Raw genomic sequence first — 22,034 nt, forward strand, 5'->3', positions numbered from 1 at the left:
TTTGAAGAATACCGTGAGTACAGTGGATTACTGATAAGGATTCGCTCAATTGCGGCGAAATAAAGTTTCTGAAAGATATTAAATTTAAAATATTGCATTAAAAGTGCAAAAAAAAAAATAATTATTTACAATGAAATATATTGTTTTCAAAACAAATCATTAAAAAAAAAAAAAAAAAAATTTCCATGAGTAGCAATTTATACATTAGATATGAACGTTTTAAAATTAAAATTGCAATCAACAATAAAGGATTAAACCATACTTGTAGTCTATTGATTGCAATTTGTTTAATTATACTAATAAATTTAAACTTGAATTCCGAAAAAACGATAAGCTGAAAAGATATAATATATGTTTAATCCAAAATTAAATTATGTAGTATTTTTAAAGTATTTGCAATATAATACAAATATTAAATATTATAAAATAATGAATAAGATTTCATATTAATAAAATGTTACTAATAAATATGATAAAAGCGTAAATTAGTTTATTATACGTTTTATTATACATTTGTGCTGAAATTTTTTTTTTTTAACTTTGTTAATATAAATTTATTTTAATCTATCAATTTTCACATTGAATAAAATTACTTGTTACTAATTAAAAATATCCATTATTTAAAAAATACATATATATATAAATTGCATTATACGCTGCTATTTATTGTACAGTAATTTAAATGTGTATTAAATAGTTGATATTTAATCAAATCAATGCCTTAGAATATTCTAATACATAGATTTTATATTACAATAAATAAATGAAGGGAAATAGAAAACTAAATGCTTTATATAATATTAAGGATTAATAAAAAAAATTGGGCATTTTTTATGAAACATGATCGCATGTCGTTCTACATGATATTTGATAAAATTCAATAGAACTATGACAGTTGAAAAATGTTATGATTAATAATTAATAAATATATAGTTGTTAAGATCTTTTTATTAAATACTTTATTACTTTTAAACTTATTTGTCAATACGCCCTCCCGTATAAAAGTACAATTATTAAGGTATGTTTATCGTTCCTAATTTTTTAACTAGATTGTTTATAAAACAAGTCAATTTCTGATTTTTGTATGAATTTTCAAATTCAATTGATGTTTCATAAATTGTATGTATATTTATAATTTAGAATTGTGATGACAATACTTGTAATAAAGATAGTAGTGATAATATTTACAATGAGCATTACAAAAACAATAGTCATATAATTTATTTAAGACAAAGCAGAATTTTAATTATACGTGCTTAAAGCTGCAATTAAGAATGAAATTGATTTTCACTGCACCAATGATTGAGCATAATTTCTATTGTATCTATCCAAGTTTAGTCGAGGCGCCTCCATTTAAAATACGCAGGAACACTTATTCGTCGGTTGTATTTGTAAATGGTTTATTGTATAAACCAAGATGTTTATTGTATTTTAATACTCAACACATACGCTCTTTCAATCCAGAATTTTTTAACATTACAACAAAACTATATTACTATGTAACGCATATAAGAACAATTTTTATTTGTATAAAAAACTGGAGCTGAACATTGACCCTATTATTTTCTAATTACCCGTATCATTCATTAACTAAATGCGCGCTCATTACGCTTGCTTTACAAAAATACAATTTCCGTATTTTCTCGAAGTTCTATTGTTCGAAAAATAGTTACTGCGAAATTTTATACTTTATTATTATCTAATAATGTTTATAGAGTAGTTTTATTCAGTTTATGTGACTCCTCAGATAAGCAATTTACTTCATTATACTTTTTATCATAAAAATGATTTCTTTGTAAGGCAATGGAAGTTATTAATGAACTGATTGCAATTCGGATATTATATTTATTATATGAATAGTATAACAAAGTGGAGCTGTTTAAAAATTTTAAACAATATACGATACCGAATCTATCATAATTTAATTGATCATATATTTCATAAAGCTCGAATCTTACATTATGCTGAATTATTTTTTCAAAAATAATCATCATTTTTTTTTTTTTTTTTTTTTATTTTCTTATTACATTTCATTCGATGGTTTTCGAATCGATAATACGTGCAAGGATCATATGGTAGCGCAGTCACTGCATACGTAATTCGTATACCAAAAAAATTTGTATAAGATTATTACACCGTTTTTTGCAAGACTAGTCGCAATTTCTACTCGCACGTAATGAACTTTCGCTTTTTCCTTGTCAGTAACAATAACGCGCGAGGTATTTAAAAAATTACTTTACAAAGCAAATGATGACGGAGTAACGACACAATGAAATACATCGACAAATAATGGGTGCATCTATTTGTTAAGAGATACGTCGGAACGTAGCTATGAATAATTATATTATAATATCGCATATAACATAGTTTCAATGGAACATCTCGAAAGACGATGGAGGAGACATCGGAAGATTCTCTCCGTTCTCAATGATGCCACGTCATTCTCCTTAGCGCGAAACGCCTTTTCTTTTCGAACGGAAAATACTTGGGCATAGCTGGCAAGGCGCCTCGTTTTCCTTCGAGCTCGCTACGGACCTCATCTACGAGGAGAGCTTGTAATCGCTTGCCTCGTTCGCACGCTCTTGCGAACGGGCGCGTGCGCTCTCATCGGTGGCAACTCCCACTCGCTCGATTGTTCCATTCTTTCGCGCACATTTCATTCTCACTCTTCGATCGCCATCGTCCCAAGGCCTTCGTCGCGGATCCCCTTCATTTCTCTTTTTGTCCCATATAATCTGTCAACTATTCACGATCTCGGATGCGCACGTGTCACGTCAGCTGTGCCGCGAGATTAACTCCAATCCTACGGGTCGGAGTGTGCGCATTGGTAATGAAGCCGCGGATTATCGTGTCCCACTATCGTCTAATTTCACTAGCGATCATTTTTTACATTTTATCTCTGCCTAATCATCTCTATTTCGTAGTGTCGAGCTCCCATATAGATCGATAAAAGTCAATTTAGCTATTCGGACAGTGAGCAGCACACGCACAGTACGCTTCTTTCATATATTGCGGCCACGACTTCCTGTTTTTGTCTGGCTTGAAGTATATCGACCTAGTTTCAAGTTCGATTATTGAAATACATTGGCTGTATTCATTAATAACTAATTTTCTCGACCGTGATCCGTTCATATTGCCCATCGCGCTCTTAAACGTCCTTGTTATTGCCAGTAGACAATTTTCGTTTCCATAATAATAGATAATTTTAATTAATTGATAATATACAATGTCGGATTTATGCTTAAAAGTCGATGCTCAATATTGTATTGAAATTGTGGTGTTGTATAAGTACTACAATCCTTTGGGCATCGGTTAACGTTCAGTTAGAATATACTTCGTTATCGCTGATGTGCAAGTATTTGTCGAATAAATTTAATACGAGAGACTTTCCATCCGGCTCACCGAAATCTCCAAATTTATCTTCAACTTCGCTTCTTTTTATAATGACGTATAGTATCAGTAGGTCAGCATTGTTAGCATATCCATTCAAAAAAATATATATTCTTGTAAGCAAAAATTGTAATATAGTTATATTTTTCGTTAGTCACTTTCAAGGATTCATCATATTATGGCTGTTTAAATGCTTTAAAAAATATATTAATCTATTGTAAATAATATAAAAAAATTAATTTATACACCTCGAAAATTTTTTGTTTTACTATTATAATATTTTGTTGACATAACAAGTATCTATATTCTATATCTATAATCTACACTCAAACCTGTCGTGTTAAATATAATTCGAATTTGGTCTTTATATTTATATACTATGTTAATGCAGCTCATTCTATCAACCGATTTCTCTTTTTTCCTTTAAATACTAGCAGGTACAGCCAACTTGGAAACCTCATATTCTTGCATATATTCTACAAGGTATCGAAATTATATAGAATGTATAGGAACATTTACGAAAAAGAAATTGTCATTCGTTAGATGAGCTCGTTAAATTTTCTAAATCATAGGTAAACACTGAATCATGATCATACTTATTGTACCTCACTCTTGACTTTTTAATTTAATTATTAGAATTACTCATACTTTTCTGACTATTGCTAAGAGCATTGAGCATTGTTCATATTCTCTCTCTCTCTCTCTCTCTCTCTCTCTCTCTCTCTCTCTCTCTCTCTCTCTGTACAGATATACTTATTTTTAATATATTTGAGGTAGGAATAAAAATAACAAAATAATCGTTGATCACAGATTATTGAATTTATGCATTATATACAATAATTACAAAGAATAAGAACAATTTTTTACATACTATTGGAATGGAAATATTTTTCAAAATCCAGTTTAATACGTCTATAAGCTATTATTTACTTAATAAAATTATTTTCCGTAACATCCACATATTGAATCTATCAAATACTTTGCAAGAATGATAACATTTTCATTATTTGTAATATGATTCTTGTAGTTCTATTTATATTTAATGAATTTTTACACTTTCAGTTCAATCATTATTTTTAAATTACTCATCATTGCTTTCTATTACAATATTACAATTATCGAAAGTATTAGTCATAAAAGTGTATTAAAAAATATTGTAAATAAATTTAAATAGATTACAAGTATAAACGAACAAATTTCAGAATTAATTGTAAGCTCGCCGTTTCGAAATATCAATTTCGATATTTTTATTAACTGCATATTTAAGGAGTACGTAATAAAATTAAGCTAATGGACTTATATTTATCATTTATACATTTTAAAAGGTGAATGCATATATATTGAGATGTACGAAATTTACTATTACAATATCATTAATATTAATTAGAATGTTAGATTAAATAATAAAATGGCCGTATAAACACGGCCGTTTATTATTTAAGAAATTGGTAAATTGCAAAGAGTTATCAAGCACCAGTATCCACATTAAATTATATATATTTTAATCTTTATATTTTCTTTATTATTTTCTATATTTTCATGATTTATGTTCATAGATATTTATTTGATAATTATGTGACTTATTAAACTCGCTCGTTCTAAATTGGTTTTATCAATTTTTTATCTAATTTTTAAAATGTAGATTAGAAAAATAAAAATGTTTTTAATAAACATAAATATATATTATACACATGAGTGCGCGAAATCCGCACGCACACGCACACAATGATAAATTGATTATAAAAATTTGTAACATTTAAGAACTGTAATAAAATTTAGATTAAATAACGAAAAAATAATGTAACGTGCCAATAAGTTTAATAACAAATTCAATAACAGTTCTGATATTACATTTCTATATTACATTTTTTACATTATGTAACACTTTTTGTAGCGCACTATAAGTAGAACTACCACATCATATTTTTCATTATTTACAAGTATACCTTTCAAAAATAATATCATAAATTTTTTTTTATATTGCACGCCCGCGTGTTTAATGTATTATGATAACAAAATAGTTAACATACACATGGCAGCATCGATACGCAGTTATTTTTCACTCCCCTCAATTTACGGAACTACCCTATGTGGAACGTGTAGATGAGATCGTTCTAGAATCATTTCTAGAATATATTATATTATTTACAATCTAGGTCATCAACAACTGAGTTGGCATCCATATTCTGTAATATACATGGATTGAAATATTAAATCTTGGAGCAACAAAAACCTCTCAATTTTTAATAATTGTTGGTTCAATGAAGTTAGTTGATTAGAAATTAGATATGTAAGTTTTGAAATAATTGAAATGGATGACATCAATGTGAGGTAGTAATGTTTATCTAAGAGATCTTCTGGCAAAGAAACTTGCATACAAATAAATAAGATATGAAGTTTACGAATTCATATTTGTATAATAAAATTCTATAGATTCTTTTAATGAAAGAAGTTTTTTTTGCTATATCTCTGTCTGTCTGTCTCTCTCTCTCTCTCTCTCTCTCTCTCTCTGTCTCTTACTTTCTCCCATCTTCGGCTGCCCATTTATATCAACATACCCGCAAGTATAGGATAGATCCGCAATAACGACGCGAGTATTAAATAACTATACATTGGAGCTAAGAATCCTAAAGCATTTAATAATTATTGTCGATCGATCATCTACATACATAATACAATATATCTTTGGCGATAGAAAATTTCAATTAAAATTCAAAAATTCAAAATTTAAATATTCCTAATACCATTATCACTCATATGATTGGCTTGTTTTTTTCTGAAATATTCATTTAGTCGAAGAGCCGCATATCTATAATTAAAAACATTTATGTATTTAGAAATCATTATATATCATTTTTCTTGTTGAATGTTATATTTCAATTTTTTTCTAAATAAAATTTTTAATTTATTGTCTAAAAGATTTATTCCAATTTTTTTTTACAAATAATTGTCAAATGCAATAACTCTTGTTTAAAATTTTCAAGTGTATGCGATGGTAAAAAATTAAATCATTTACTATATGTTGTATTTACCCCATTTTTAAATTCTAAATAAGTATACCAGTTACGTTTATATATAGAGATATATAACATATATATTTTAAAGATTGTATTTATAAAATAAAAATCTTAGTTAAACTAAATTGAATATTCTACTTAAACTTAACATACTTACTCTAAGAAGTCAAATTCAATAAGAGAATATTGACTTTGTATAAGAGCCCAACAACCCCAAAAGAAATGAGCAAGAAGTACAAATTGGTTAACTTGTTTATATAATTCGGTCACATCTTCTTCGGATATTTCGCTAGTATTTTTGTAAGTTTCTAAATATATTCTCAACCATGATTTTTGTAGTTCTTCATCAGGATATAAAGAAAAATCTGGATTTTCAACTCCTTTTGATCAAAATTAATAATTAAACTTAAAAATGATATTCGTTTTGAATTATAATAATAGCCAATTTAATATAGAAATTTTAATGAAAAAATTGTGATATAAGTTTTACAATTACAATATTAATACATAAAAATAAGAGTTTCATTTATTCTCAAATAACTTTATATTTAAAATTACCTGCAAACTCTGCAAAATGATTTGCTATATCAAAGGCTTGAATATTATATGCAGCGTATTCAAAATCTATGAATGTAACTTTATTTTCTTTTTGATTATATAATATATTGGTTAATAGTAAATCATTATGACAAAATACTACAGGAGAAGCCAGTTGTGACAGATTATCCTTCAATATCTTATATTCGTAAACTAAAGTATCATGTGGTTTTATTAATTTTTCAAATCTAAATAGATAATTTGTTTCTATTAATATTATAAAATTTATTCTTTTTATCATAATCGATTAACAATATTCATCTTAATTAGTTGAAATAATAAATTGGAAATAATTAGAGAAGCATTAGCTTACTTTATTTGTTTATCAACATCATCGAACTGTTTCGGCATAAGTCTCATGAATTTTTCAGTTTTTTGCCAAATTACGGGTGTATCTTCACTTACATCAGATGTAGGTTGCAGTAAATGCATTTCAGCCATACGCTTAGCTACTAGCTTATATACATCTATTTCTCTTACAGTTTCAACCGTTAGTGTATAACCTTCAACAAATTCGTAAGCTAATCCATTATTGAATGTAGCATAAATGGAATGTGTATGTCCTGCTTTGTGCAATATCTATATTATAAAATAAGTATCTTAGCACATTAGGATCAGAAAAATGTAATTTTTTAAATAGTAATAATAAAACGTTTTCAACAATTTAACTCCTTTCATAATTTATTATATTTATATATTGCAATGTACAATAGTTATTAATAAAATAATGTTAAATGAAAACATTCATATTATCACAATTTAAAAGTTACATAACATATCATACTCTTATATTCCTAATTTCTTCCTGTCGATCAATAAGTAAATCGGTTTTGTGCCCGTAAACTCGAACTAGCACCATTTTATTGTAATTATTTGCATACCAAATTCCTACCAATTTATTGGATATTCCATTTGTAAAAACCTAGGAATACAAATGTTCAATTAACTGTATTTATTTTACTCATACTTATACAAGAATTGTTTATTATTTATTCATTTCTATTAACTATGTAATATTAGTTTTACCTTATATAGCAGTTGATCACTGGGCCAAGAAGGTCGCAAGTGCTTCACAATTTCTTTAGCACCAGAAATTATATCATTTTCATCAACACAAATATCCAAATGTGGTTCTATCATAATAGATTCCATTTCTATTTGTAAACCTATATTTTTAATTATAATTGTCGGATGAATTTTTTTATTTATTTAAGAATAAGTTGTATATTTATTATTTTTTAGAAAAACCTTTATTCTATGTACCTTTAAAAAAATAATACTCAAAAAGTTTCAAGTGCTTAATTGTAAATTAAATATCAAAGTTTTGTAATATTGAAATTATTTTTATTATCAAAGATCACATCCAATTCATCTTGAATTTGATATCCACATATTAATAATTACCTCAATTAAATTTGTTTTCTTCTTAAACAGGAGAAACTTTTTAATATTAATTTCTATTAAACAAAAGAAAGATAAATTCTTCATTAATAACTAATAGAATTCATTGAATAAATTGAGTTTAATATGAACTAATTTAACGAGCCTTGAATTAATGAATCATTGAAATTTCATTTGAATGTTTATATTTTATATCTTCATATTAAGAACTTATTTGTTACTTTTATAAAATGCATGATACAGTAATTACTAAATAAATTTCAATTTTATATAGAAAAGAACAACAGTGGTTAAATTAATTACTCAGACTTTGAAAAAGTTGTTGTTAAAAATAAATTAAGCAAATGTAGTTAAAATATATTCTTTTAATGTAACACATGGGATTTTAAAATAAAATTGAAATAAAAAGAATTTTAATGTTAATAAAATTATGGATCATACAAAAGAAAACTTTTAATGACATTAAAAATTTATTAATTATGAAAAAGTTTATCAGGGTTTACTGAGGTATAAGAGAATGTTCTTATAAAATTCAATATCTATTCATTACATCTTTTCATTATATTATCAAATTTTATTAAAAAGTAATTTAAAATAATCTCACTTCTTGTTAAATAAATGTAATGATTAAATATTCACAATAAAATGGCTTCAAGTAATTAGTATTGATAATATTATAGAAATAAAAATACACAACACTTTTCCCTTTTAAAGTAAAATGATTTTTTATTTAAATAATAAAAAATATTAATCAAGCTAATTCTTTTATACATCATACTATTCAAATTTTGTCAATTTAAGAATAAACGCATTTAGGACAAAAAATTCATTCAAATGATTGCATTTTATAGTCTTCTATTAAAAGTAGTTTAAAGCTCAATAACAAGTTTGCCTTATTCATGCTCAGATACAAATTAAAATTTTAAATAGATTTTTTTCAATTTAACGTATATTACAAAATTATAAGCAGTCATAATCTAATTTAATACTTTAAGAATTAATGCATACATATATATATATTAAGCTAATAAATAAATCAATATAAAAGGTACATGTGCCTAAAAATAAAAGATATTTTTAAAAAAATAAAACTTTAATGTCATAAATTCAAATGCACAATTTTTTGCAATATTTATTTTTATTTTAATTAGTTAATTTTGTAAAGCACTATTAACGATGTATTATAACTACAACTCGTTAAATAAGATTTATATAATGATTGTAAATCGTATAAATAATTGTGATATTATGTCTAGGTCCTTAAGATTTCAAGTTAATAATTATCATTAGTACCAAGTACATTATATCTAATAGAGTAATATACAATAAATAGGAGGCTTATTAAATATATATAGTTTATTAAAATAAAAAAAGTACAGAATACTTATAAGAATAATTGTTTATAAGCGCTAGTATTCTTACCTTTACCATATGACGACAACACTGATACTGATTAAACATAATTTTATCTGGTGTCTATAGAGTGGCAACCACCTGATAACACATGACTCGTCATCGCAAACTGGCAGCCTTGGTACCATTGTAGGATTTGAACAAGGTGCCATTCACATCTTTCTCTCTCTCTCTCTCTCCCTCCCGCCCTCCTATTCTCCCTTCTCCCTTTTCCACTTCCCAAGCTTCCTCTCTGTGTTTTCTTTCTTGCTCTTTCCCTTTCTCTATACCTCCTGTATAGTAGATCACATGGGTCTATTCCTGAGACAATTTCTGCTAGAGTGGGCTAGTGTATTTACCTGTTTAAATGGATAAAGTAATTTTTGTTATTCAATTGCACTTTAAAAATGAACTATCGAGTTAATAAAAATCATTTGATTATACAAAACATAATATATCTGCCAGCTTTGAAATCAACCACTGTAAGGCTTAATTAAATTTATTTCCCAATCGAATGATTTAAATAGTCAGTATAATTTTCAACTTTTGCAATGTTTAAATAAATAGATAAAAATATGGCAAGCATCATTATTAAGTTATTACACAACGTGAAGTATAATTTTATCCAAACCTACTTAAATTAACTAATTATTATACTTATTAATTAAATTCAATATTTTCTCCACTTTTTTGACTATTTATAAGCATAACGATGACAACTAACGTTTTATTAAATTACAAGTTAATCCATAAAAACACTGTTGTAAAACACAATTATTCAGATATTGACAATCCGACTGTTAAAAGTTTTAAAAAATCTGCCAACTGTATCAAAACTATTATAAAACACTATAAAACTCATGAATATATAATATAGAGCACCGGATAAATAGACTCATATTCTTGACGCATATTTATCGACAATCCCTTCACCGTATTTTAAAGCAATCGCTAGAAGATAACGCAATAAATATTTCGCAATAAGCACATTGTAAACTGCTAACCTTTTACTCAACCGTTGAAAAGAAGTATTTCCAGTACACGTCGTGAGACCGATCGATCGAGTATTCCCCACCATTTCATTCGCGCAAAAGAAAGTTGCACCTCTACAAGCACATACATATCGCTAACGTAAAGTACCCTGTGCTGCTCTGGGAGGTGGCAAAACATAACCTCACTTTCTGCACAAACGACAATCTCGGAAGCCTAAGGTCATGTCATCATGCCTACTGCGCTTTGTTTGTGTTGATGTTTGTAGTGGAGCGGACTATTTGATCCTACAACTTGGTCACGAACGACGATAATCGACAATCGACTGGACAAAAGAGAGGATGACTGAAGAGAAAGATATGATTAAACGGGAGGTAAGGGAGAGAGAGAGAGAGAGAGAGAGAGAGAGAGAGAGCACAATAGGGATTATTTCGAACGATAGAATTATCAATGATATTCCATTGTGATAGTTCAATTTGTCATAGATTGCGTTATCGTTATATTCTAGGGGAGTATGAGTAAGGTATTTGGATGTAGAGGCATGGACAAATAATTAGACAGACAGAAGCGAACGTAAGAGAGATAGGAAAACTTATTATAACGTGCTTTCTATTCAAAAAAGTGTCAGTTGCTGAGAATGCATGAGCAGTTATCTTATCTGACAATTAATTTATTGTATTAACAAATATAATGTATATGGTTATAAACAATTCAATTCATATATCGAGTATATCTTATCTATTGTAACAAATTCATTGTTATTCGAGCATTTAGGATAACACTTAATTCGATCAGATTTCTATAAATAAGAGATAGCCGTTAAAAAAAAAAAAAACTATTAGCATTTATTATATAAATTTCAACATATTTTATAAAAGTATTTTTTTTTTCCTTTGTTTTTTAATTATTGGTTAAAATATAATAAATTTTTCATATTAAAAACACTAAAGCCATACGAGTGCTTTGACGATATTTTTCAGTGATGTTGTAAGGAAAACAGTTTCTAAATATTGTAAAATTGAAGGAAACACTTTTTAATTAGACATTCGCACGTAAGCGTTAATTAGTAAAACTGAAATTGCAATTCAATCATTAATTCTTTTATTCTTCCTTTACATAATAGAACTAAAATAATAGAAATACGAATTATTCATTTTTACTGTTATTACACGAACTTTTATATTTTCTTTCATTTACATTTATAATTTAATTTATTGATTTTTATTGAAAAATTGAAGACGGAACTTTTTAATGACTTTAGTCTTTAAAATATTTTATCATTATAATGAACTTATTAAAAAATATATAATTTTTATAATTAACAAATCCAATCGATTTGTATATATATGTATAATTTTTTTAATGCTATTTGAATTAAATTTCATAAAGTTAATATAAACATAGTTTTTCATTTCAGTTGATATCACTATTTTTACGTCTATACGTCTAAAAATATTATTCTACATACAATGCATGAATATAAATTATATTTAATATTATATTCAAATATTGTTTTCTTATTTGTCAAATTTCGTTAGTTTCTCGATTTTATTATCGGTTTAATGAATATTTAAATGATTGAACGACGTTGTGAAATTATTCTTCATTATTAATGAATCGCAATTAACATATTTTATATGAGCGTATTTCTTATTTAAGTAAAATATTTATTTATAGGTAGAAAATAGAAAAACTTGTTCAAAATATGAATTTTTACAAATACATAATTTTAATTTATGAATGATATTTAATAAATATAAGACTTTGAAGTCTATTATAAAATATTTATAGTAAATTTAGAAATAGATAATTTATAATCTGTTACTTAAAAGAAAAAAATAACATTTCCAATGAAATAATCGATGAAATTAATTATAATTGTGCTAGTAAATCATTTAATTTTTTAAAACGACTTTAAGTAAGTATCTATTAATTTTCTTTTGATTTTTATTCAACTGTTCTTTAATTTATCCTTAATTTTGAAAATATTTTACAATAATTGAATAAATTATTTTTAATTCAATGCAGTACTAAAACTTTTACAATTTATCAATATCTTTAGGAATTTATGTTGATAATTTTGATATTCTTTACTTACGTTATCTGGACTTAGAAAAATGTTTCAAAAAAACAATTGAACATAGTTGAGTCGAATTACTAATTTTTTACATTCACTGTTGTTATAATAAATATAACAATAATAAACCATTAAGCTAACGGATAACAAATATATTTAAAAATTTTACCAATGACATATCATCCTGCATGAGGTGAAACAGAAATAAAATTTTTTATTAAAAATAAAACCGTTATTGATGTTATGACAATTATTATTTTTATAATATGATGATTATTATTATGTATTAATATCATTATATTCCAATGTTTAATTATAATATTAAATGAAGTTATTATTTTATTATTGCAAATAATTTGAACAATTTTAAAAATAATACCTAAAAATATTCCAAGTAATTTTCTAAGTTATATTTGATCAATTATAAACAAAAATTTGCTAAGAACTGTAGAAATATATTATTTATGATATTTGTATATAACGATGCAATTATAATTATTATATGATAGTCTCCTTGAGAAATGACTATTAAAGCATAAGATATGAGAGACAGAAATAAGCTAGTAATTTCATTAAAATTATTGGAAGAGAAAAACTAGATATAATCATAAGAATCAAAATAAATTTAATGCAAAATAATTTATAATAAAAAAAATTTCTTTTTGCTGATGTTTTTACGTTAAGTTGGTGATATGTGAAATTAATTGGATTATGAGACAGATGTCGGAAAAATTTATACAAGAATTCTTGGGAATGTAGAATCTTGTTTCGTATTAACTGTAATTTGTAAATATTTATGATTATTTTTAATTTAATCTTATATTTACTTGACAAAAAAAATGTTGTAAAATATGATTTAATTAATTCATTATGCATAATTATAAATATTTACAAACATATATTTTTTATAAGCTTGATGGAGTAATATTGAAATATATTTCTTACATTATTCTGTACTTATTATTGCAGTCTCACATATATATTGAATGCACTGGATATTATTAAAAATTTGAAAATTTATTATAAAACTTATGAAAACTATTATAAGCTATAAAAAGTTATAAATTGCAATCAAAGCAAATTTTTTATAATAAAAATAATAACACTGTTTATCGATTAATATTTCTTCAAAATTTTAATTAAAGTATTGTAATATTTCCGAAAAAATCAAATAGAATTCGTAGTAAATTGATCAATTTTGAAATGAAAATTTCTACTTACATCCTTAAATCAATAAGATAAATAAGCAGCAAGTATTTAAAGAAAATAATTATTAAGAATGTCGTTTGCACAACTGTGTTTTGTTTAATGGTGGAAACTTAAAATATTTATATATTTTCACTACATTATAACTTGCAATTTCTGTACACGAACGACAAACTTATTACATTCTTAATAAAGAAAGCATTATAATATGATACACAATCACCTTTATTAACCAATGCGAATTTTGTAACGAATCGTGTGCAAATTAACTATACAGATAAATTGGAATTATTTTTTTAATGACAAACCAATAAATTTCTTGCCAAAATGCAAGAAGCCACGTCTGTTTTATACACCGTTCAATCACAAATTAAATTACGCTTTTGACGAGTCATCTTAAAAAACACATACCAATCACAATGAGAGGGGCTAACGGATATCGAGGAACGTGCATTTTTTACAATTTCATGATTCGATTATTTTAATTCCCACACCCTTTTGTACTGGTAAATGATTTATTATACAATTAACTTGTTGATGAAATATAAAAATGTAATGAGCAATGTAACGGTGGTGGATCATTACAATTTTTTAAAATTGTAATTATTATGCGTTACAGTATCGTAAATGGTATTCGAAAATAGACTATTAATTGCATAAAATTGAATATAGATTATTAATAAAATGCATAGACCAATTCTTAAATTCCGATTAGGTAATTTTTTTTTTTTTTTTTTTTTTTTTTTAACTATTTTAAGATATAAATTACAAATCACAATCAAAATTGGTAGTTATTTGAAAAAGTTACAGGTTTTTAAATTTCATATGCATAAAGTTATACATATATACATTCAAAATATACCCAGTTATAATAGTTATTATTGGATGATATTATAAAAAACTAATTCGTTATCTAAGTAAAACGATGCTTACTAACACATAGAAAGTAAAGTGAATTCATATAATAATTATCCTTAATTATTATTTATTAATAAATAGAAATTCCATATTTCGTATTTTGTAGAGTATAAAAATTAAAAGCATATTTAATTCTACATTTGCCTCAGAATTATTGAGTTGAATTAATTTTCTCAACATATTTAATTTTCACTCGATTATCTGCATTTATTTTTTAATATTAAATAATTAAATAATTGATGATAAGACTAAAGAATAAAAATAAATCAGCATTTGATTATATTTTATATTACTCATCTGTGCAAAATTATAGATTAGCAATTTTATTTGAAATTAATTATAACTGGATGATCATTGGCGTAATTATCAATGTATTATGATTAATTATATATGTTTGAGAGTGCCGAATAGATCAATGTAAATGATCGTATGCTGTTTTTAAATTGTAGACGCATGTGAATAAAGAATTCTCTTATCTCATTAATTTCATTAAATAAATAGCCTGAAATGTATGATTTATTTTAGATCATCAACTGCAAATGTATAAGACACAAGTTCTGAATGATTAACTTCTAATTGAAATGTTAAATTCTAAATTCTAAATAAAGATAGGTATAAATGTTAACTGAAATTAGAGACTTTCTTCATAAAAATTAAAATATTGAATTATTGGTGTTTTATACCAAGAGTGAAAGATGTCATATTGTTGAGTAGGTAATAGTACAAACTTAATAATACACATGCATATACTTATTACTTGAGAATATAATAAAAGAAAATAATTATAAACAATTATAACAAGAATATAATAAAGGAAAGAAATTTTACAGATAGTATTCTTCTTTATATAAAATATTACTACTTTACACGAAAGTATTTTGTATTTATTGAATGAAATAATTCAATATCTGAAAGGTAATAAGAATTTAAGGTAAAAAATAAATTTCGTTAAAAAAAAAAGCTCTTATTAGATATCAACTAAAACAATGAATATATTTAAAAGCTAATTTATTATTTATTAATTACGCACCATTTTTTTTTATAATAGTTTTCATTGTACGATAGACAAGCCTCTATTATGATTGAACGATGAATGATTGATTATTTTAATTTTATTGTTGTTTATGACAAATTTTTATAATCATTCTATTAAGAAATGTTTAAGTCCATTTGTGCTTATGATCTACATTTATGTCTGGAAGATAAGACGGACTATCGCTATGGATGAGGTCATTACCAATCATTTATTTCTCACGTTATCTACATCCTGATGTAAATTAATGTTTTGCTAAAACAGTATCATTATTAGCTCAAGTCAAAATTAATTTTATCATGTCTTACGAATATTTAATCAGTACTTTACAAGCATTGGATTCCTTATGTTTAGTATTGAGAATTACTTAAAAATTACATTTGCATGAATAAATGTTATCATACGATATTTTATGATATAAATTATGATATAAAATATGATATAAATGACATATGTTATTATGATATAAAATCTTATATGAGTATTTATAGACTTTCAGATACTATTTGTATCAGTTCGTTATAATGTCCAAAGCTATCCGAGGTATAAATGCAATTGTGAAAACTTAGATTCTTTATAAATTTTAAAATTTTTATCCAATAATAATATATGAACAATATTTGTACATTAAATGATGAGTATCAAATATGGGAAATAAACAATTTTATATTATTTTTATGATATTACGCGATACATTGAAAGTTTGCAAAGTTAAAAAATGATCATTCATTATGTATTTATATTTATATATAATTCCAATGAGCTTATAAATGAGTATTTATAAATATTATTATTAAACAAATTGAAATTTCTTAATAATTTATTGCAATAATATTAATTTGATCATATTAAATACAACTCAATATGATCAAATATATTTCAACTTATTATTTAGTATAAAATAATAATTGATTTATATTTAATTTGAAAGAAATAATTATATGATGTAATAATTGAAATAAAATTATTTTCTAATGAAATTAATTTACAATAAGAAATTTATGAATATACGAGTTAACGATTATAGGACAATATTTTCTTAACACAGGTAAGTAGCGATTATTTCATTTATTATTAATTTAAACTTTGTCAATATAATATTAATATACTTAAATAATAATAATACTAGTATTTATTAAATTTGTTTTTCAAATAAATATTGAATTGCTTAAAAATAATAACGATGAGAAGATGTTGATGGTAATGATTATTATTTTTGTTGTAGTTTTTATTAAAATAATAATAATAATAATAATAATAATAATAATAATAATACTAATAATTTTTATTATTCTGATCTTGATTAATAATATGAATAAATAGTATTAAAAATGATAATATATATATATATATATATGCAGTTAAAAATTTCCAATATTGTTGATGACATAAATTCAGTTCCCATGAATATTTTTTTACTTACTCATCAGATAAGAATAACGATCTTCCATAAGAGTAAAATTACTGAATTAGATCACTTTTCGCATGTGCAAATACTAGAGTATAAATTGTCGTTTATGATACTATTGGTAGTTAGAAGGATTATTTGTCTTTCTCATATCGAGTATAAGGATATTTCAATGCCTCGCTGGACCTTCATTGCCGCATGTATATTGCTCCTTACATTTTTTTTCACCGACATTAAACTATTTTATCTCATTATTTACTCAGTAGTTATTTAGTACTTGATATGAAACAATTTTACGAATTTTACAATCGATTTTAAATGATGGGAACTAAAATAATTTATTACATTACAATTTGATAAATGATTCGAATTTGTTTATCGATATCTATTAAAGAATCTCATTGAATTACACAAAGCTATTAATTAATTAATATCGTAATGTTTGAGTATTTATTTTATTATCTTTTTTAGTTATTTTTATTGTCTTGGAGAAAGAAACTTGTAACATGCAATTGTAAATGTGTCTATATAGTTCGAGAAGTATGTAGTTGTAGTTTCTTATTTTTTTTTATCTATATTGTATTTATAAAATATAAAATAAATTTATTTATATTTTCTTACGCTGTTTATTAAATTATAAATTATATATAATTGCAATGGCTAATGTCGTTATGTGACTTGTTTCTGACAATAATACTATAATTATAAACAATAAACATAATAATCCAGTCAGTTTTATTATTAATTTAGTTTTAAATAACAAATAAAATGAAAATTCATATATAATTAATATAATCAGCTTCAATTTATATCAGCTGTTTTCTTATTGCACCAATTTACCAATAAAATTTTGTTATAAATATTCCAAGCAAATATTCCACTATAAATCTATCCAGTATTACAATATATGACATAAAGTTGTTAATTTGCCAATATTATAAAATTAGTAAAAACTAAATTACGAATTTCATAAAGCGCGTGGCCTTGATTGTTTTAAATACATTCTGAGAAAAGTCAGATGCGCCTTGAAGAGCGGATTGGTGCATTTAAACTTTCGAAGCCATGCATTTCATTTCACGATAAATGATATCGCGGTAACCTGAAGCGGACCAGGTTCGAGAAAGACGTGAACTGCAAATTCAAATTCTACAGATTAGGCCAGGCAATAGGGAAGCAGCTGCGACTCCCATGCATCGTCTGACTAGACATCCTTCAAAAAGCAAACGTCCTCTCGATTGCGAAGTTTGTTCCCGAGCAGCGTTAAACCATCCATAAGAAAATACATAGAGCATGCAGTTGTGTGCGAAACCAACATCGTTTATCTTCAAGAGAGCTGGTGTGAATATTAGTGAGTCTATCTCGATGAAGAATCCCTTTATGCCTTGCTTTGAATTAACTAGGAAGGTATATTGGATCCGGTGATCGTTCGAGACGTTATCAAATGATTATTAAGCTAGGGGTTTCGAAGTAGCTAAAGATAAGATTTTTGTTTTTTTTTTTAATACATTAGTTCGGATAATATTTTCAACGAAAATAATATTCCGACCATGAAATTGAATGTTTTCTCAATATTTTAATGTATTCGCTAAGAATATTTGGTTTGATCATACAAATAACAAAAGCCTAATTATAATTTCGCCTAATAGTTAAATTTGAAGAGGCTGCAATTACAACGCGAATCAGTATTGAAGATAGCTAAAACGGAAAATCCGTTCGACAACAATATTAATTATAACGAAAAACTAATTCTCTGCGTGAGTTCATTAGATGACAAAACTATGTTCACGTACGTGAAATGATCGTTAACGGAGTATAATAATAATAATAGCATACGAATAATATCGAATTACTTATAAATACCAAGCATCGCTCGAGCCGACTTAATAAAAAAAAAAAGATTGATTATCAATTTCGAAACAGCGATGGCATTCGCTTTCTGTACTCGAGCAATAGTGAGAAGTACCCTTGATGAGAATTTTTTTAAGTAATGCGCGAATGAACGGACAACTGAGCTGATTATTAACTGATTACCGCAAGCGTGTTTTGATTATCGTTTTCCCGACACTCGAGCCTGACTAAAATGACAGAATTATTACAAATGGCGATTAATAAGCATCATCGACTCTTGAATTGCTTTATGCTTGATATTAATTGCGTTGAAGTAAGCTTATTATTTATCATTTCACTTCGTAATCAAATTATGGTTTTAAATCGATATTTAGGAATCAAGGTTTAAATTTTCCCAATATTTTTCCTATGGATAAGTGAGTTAATTTCGAGTTAAATTGAACATTAATATCTGAAAAAAATATGTAATATTAGAAATAAATAATTTAATGTATATATTGACTAAAAAATCTGCAAAATTTGTTTAAAGTATTAAATCTTTATTTATTTGTACTGTGATAATAATTCGCTCATTAAGCATTTTAATGAACCTATCTGTTACATTGATTTTAATAATGTTGAAAGGATGAATAATTTGATTAAATAAGGATGAATAAGGTACGCATGAATCTCGGACCCTGAATTTACTTTCCCAAATACAACTAATTACACTCGTTATCTAATTATCTTTATTCTTATTGGATCTAGAATTTTTATCGCCAAGATGGACCTCGACTTCTGGAACAAAATTAAGAACTACTGAAAACTCAACGTGAATGAAGTCGTACATTTGTTTTTTACATTTACGTGATTAGCTTTAGGGTTCGGAGTTTTTATAATTCACTATAAGCGTTCAACAGCCAAAATATTTATATTGTTTCTTAACAAGAAACATTGCTTCTTATCTTCTACTAAATTTACAAAAGGTCTTTAAAAATTTAATAAGGAAATGCATTAATAATATTATTTATGTAATCCATTCGATTTTACATAATAAATGTTCAGATCATTAAGGCTCGTAATTTAATAAAATTATATGCTGCTATATAAGTTTAATATTTCAACAAATTATTATACATTCGATAAGAAATATTAGAATTACAAAGGATAGGAAAATTAAGTAGTAAAATAAATAAGCTATTAAAAAAAAAAAAAAAAAAACAATTATTTTAAAGATATCAATTATTCAGTACTTTTATATCTGCAGATATTTATAATTATAACGTTAGAATGAAATATAACGATCTAAATAAATGAATTAATTGGCATTATTAGGCTTCTATTATTAAAACTATTTTTGTCAAATATATTCATTGATAGATTCTAAAATAAATATAGAAAATAAAAATAAACAGCAAATAAAATGAATCAATTTAAATGTTAATGACATTCCCGAAAGTAGTTTTATTTTATGATTATAACGATTAATGCCGAAAATCGAATATACAATTAGTATCACTTGCAATTACATTGCACGCTTAATAGAAGGATGAATAGTTTATTAATGATAATATTTAATGACATTAATTAAGAATTGAGCATAGATATTATACATTTACACTTATAAACTTGGTTATCGATGCATAATTATATTCCTCAAAGTATAATATTTCCAATGTAAAGAAATTTCGAAAAAGAAAAACAAGAAAAATTACATATAAATAAATCAATATAAAAAATATATCTAAATAATAATGTAACAATATCATAAATGAGTATTCTGTTGATAATAATAAAAAAAATTTTAAAGAAAAAATTAATTGCCATTAAAATCATATGTATATATAAATGTATGTGTATAGATATGTATATGCATATATCCAAATGAAAACAAATATATATATGATTTTAATAAAAATCACTGCTGATTATAATGGAACTATAATACAGAGCGAAGATAAAGAAGTAACGATAAATATGTTCAATATTAAATAAATGATAGACCAACAACTTCTGTAATATCGATAATATAAGGGAGAAATTAATCTATGGCATTGCTCTTTATAAAAATAATCATTATTTCTTGTAATATTTTGTTTTTCATCAGAAATTTATCGAATATCTAATAATATTATTAATACATTGATATTTAAATTTCATAAATTTCATTTATTAGAAATGTTTCCATAACTAAACAAAACAGTGGCATTTCAAGACCATTACGATCCATAGAATATAATACTTTATTTTAAACAAATCAATAGTGATAAAGACAGCATTCGTTAAATTAAATCATCCGCATCTTAAGCCATTGTTTAAGTATTAATATACTTCCATGACGAATTGTTATTAAACAATAGCACACGTGTAATAAATAATGACATTAAAAATATATAAAAAGAAAAGAATAAAAAAATTAATAAAACGAATAATTTTTAAGTTTATACGTAGAGAATTAATTATTTGGATAGAAAACTGATATTAAATAAATTTCTTTGACATCACATCATCATACTTCTTGATCTATACGTTTACCGTCCTATTTCATTAAATATACAAAGAAAATAATTAAAATAATATATTCCAAATTCAATATATATTTTTTATTTTAATAGTAATAAAAATTATCGAATAAAATTTTTCGTAACTGAAAATAATACCATTGAAGTTGAAATATTGTACCATAAGTGATTCAGTTATATAAAATTGGTGTAAATGAGTATAAATATTAATTATAATTACAGAACAAGAAATTATGGTTACATTTATTTGAATTAT

At 24.9% G+C, this 22,034-nt stretch overlaps 1 protein-coding gene across 1 annotated transcript; it reads right to left on the reverse strand.

The window, feature by feature from the left end:
• Positions 1 to 6,068: 6,068 nt before the first annotated feature.
• On the reverse strand, positions 6,069 to 8,422 carry eas (ethanolamine kinase 1). The gene is made up of 7 exons (XM_011503187.1): positions 8,409 to 8,422; positions 8,031 to 8,170; positions 7,789 to 7,926; positions 7,318 to 7,583; positions 6,966 to 7,192; positions 6,565 to 6,787; positions 6,069 to 6,199 (listed from the first exon to the last, which is right to left on the reverse strand). The coding sequence occupies exons 2-7, from the start codon at positions 8,154 to 8,156 to the stop codon at positions 6,118 to 6,120; spliced, it is 1,062 nt and encodes a 353-aa protein (XP_011501489.1). The 5' UTR covers positions 8,157 to 8,170; positions 8,409 to 8,422; the 3' UTR covers positions 6,069 to 6,117.
• Between the last annotated feature and the right edge of the window lie 13,612 nt (positions 8,423 to 22,034).

Source organism: Ceratosolen solmsi, unplaced genomic scaffold, assembly GCF_000503995.2.
Source record: "Ceratosolen solmsi marchali unplaced genomic scaffold, CerSol_1.0 scaffold45, whole genome shotgun sequence".
NCBI lineage: Eukaryota > Metazoa > Arthropoda > Insecta > Hymenoptera > Agaonidae > Ceratosolen > Ceratosolen solmsi.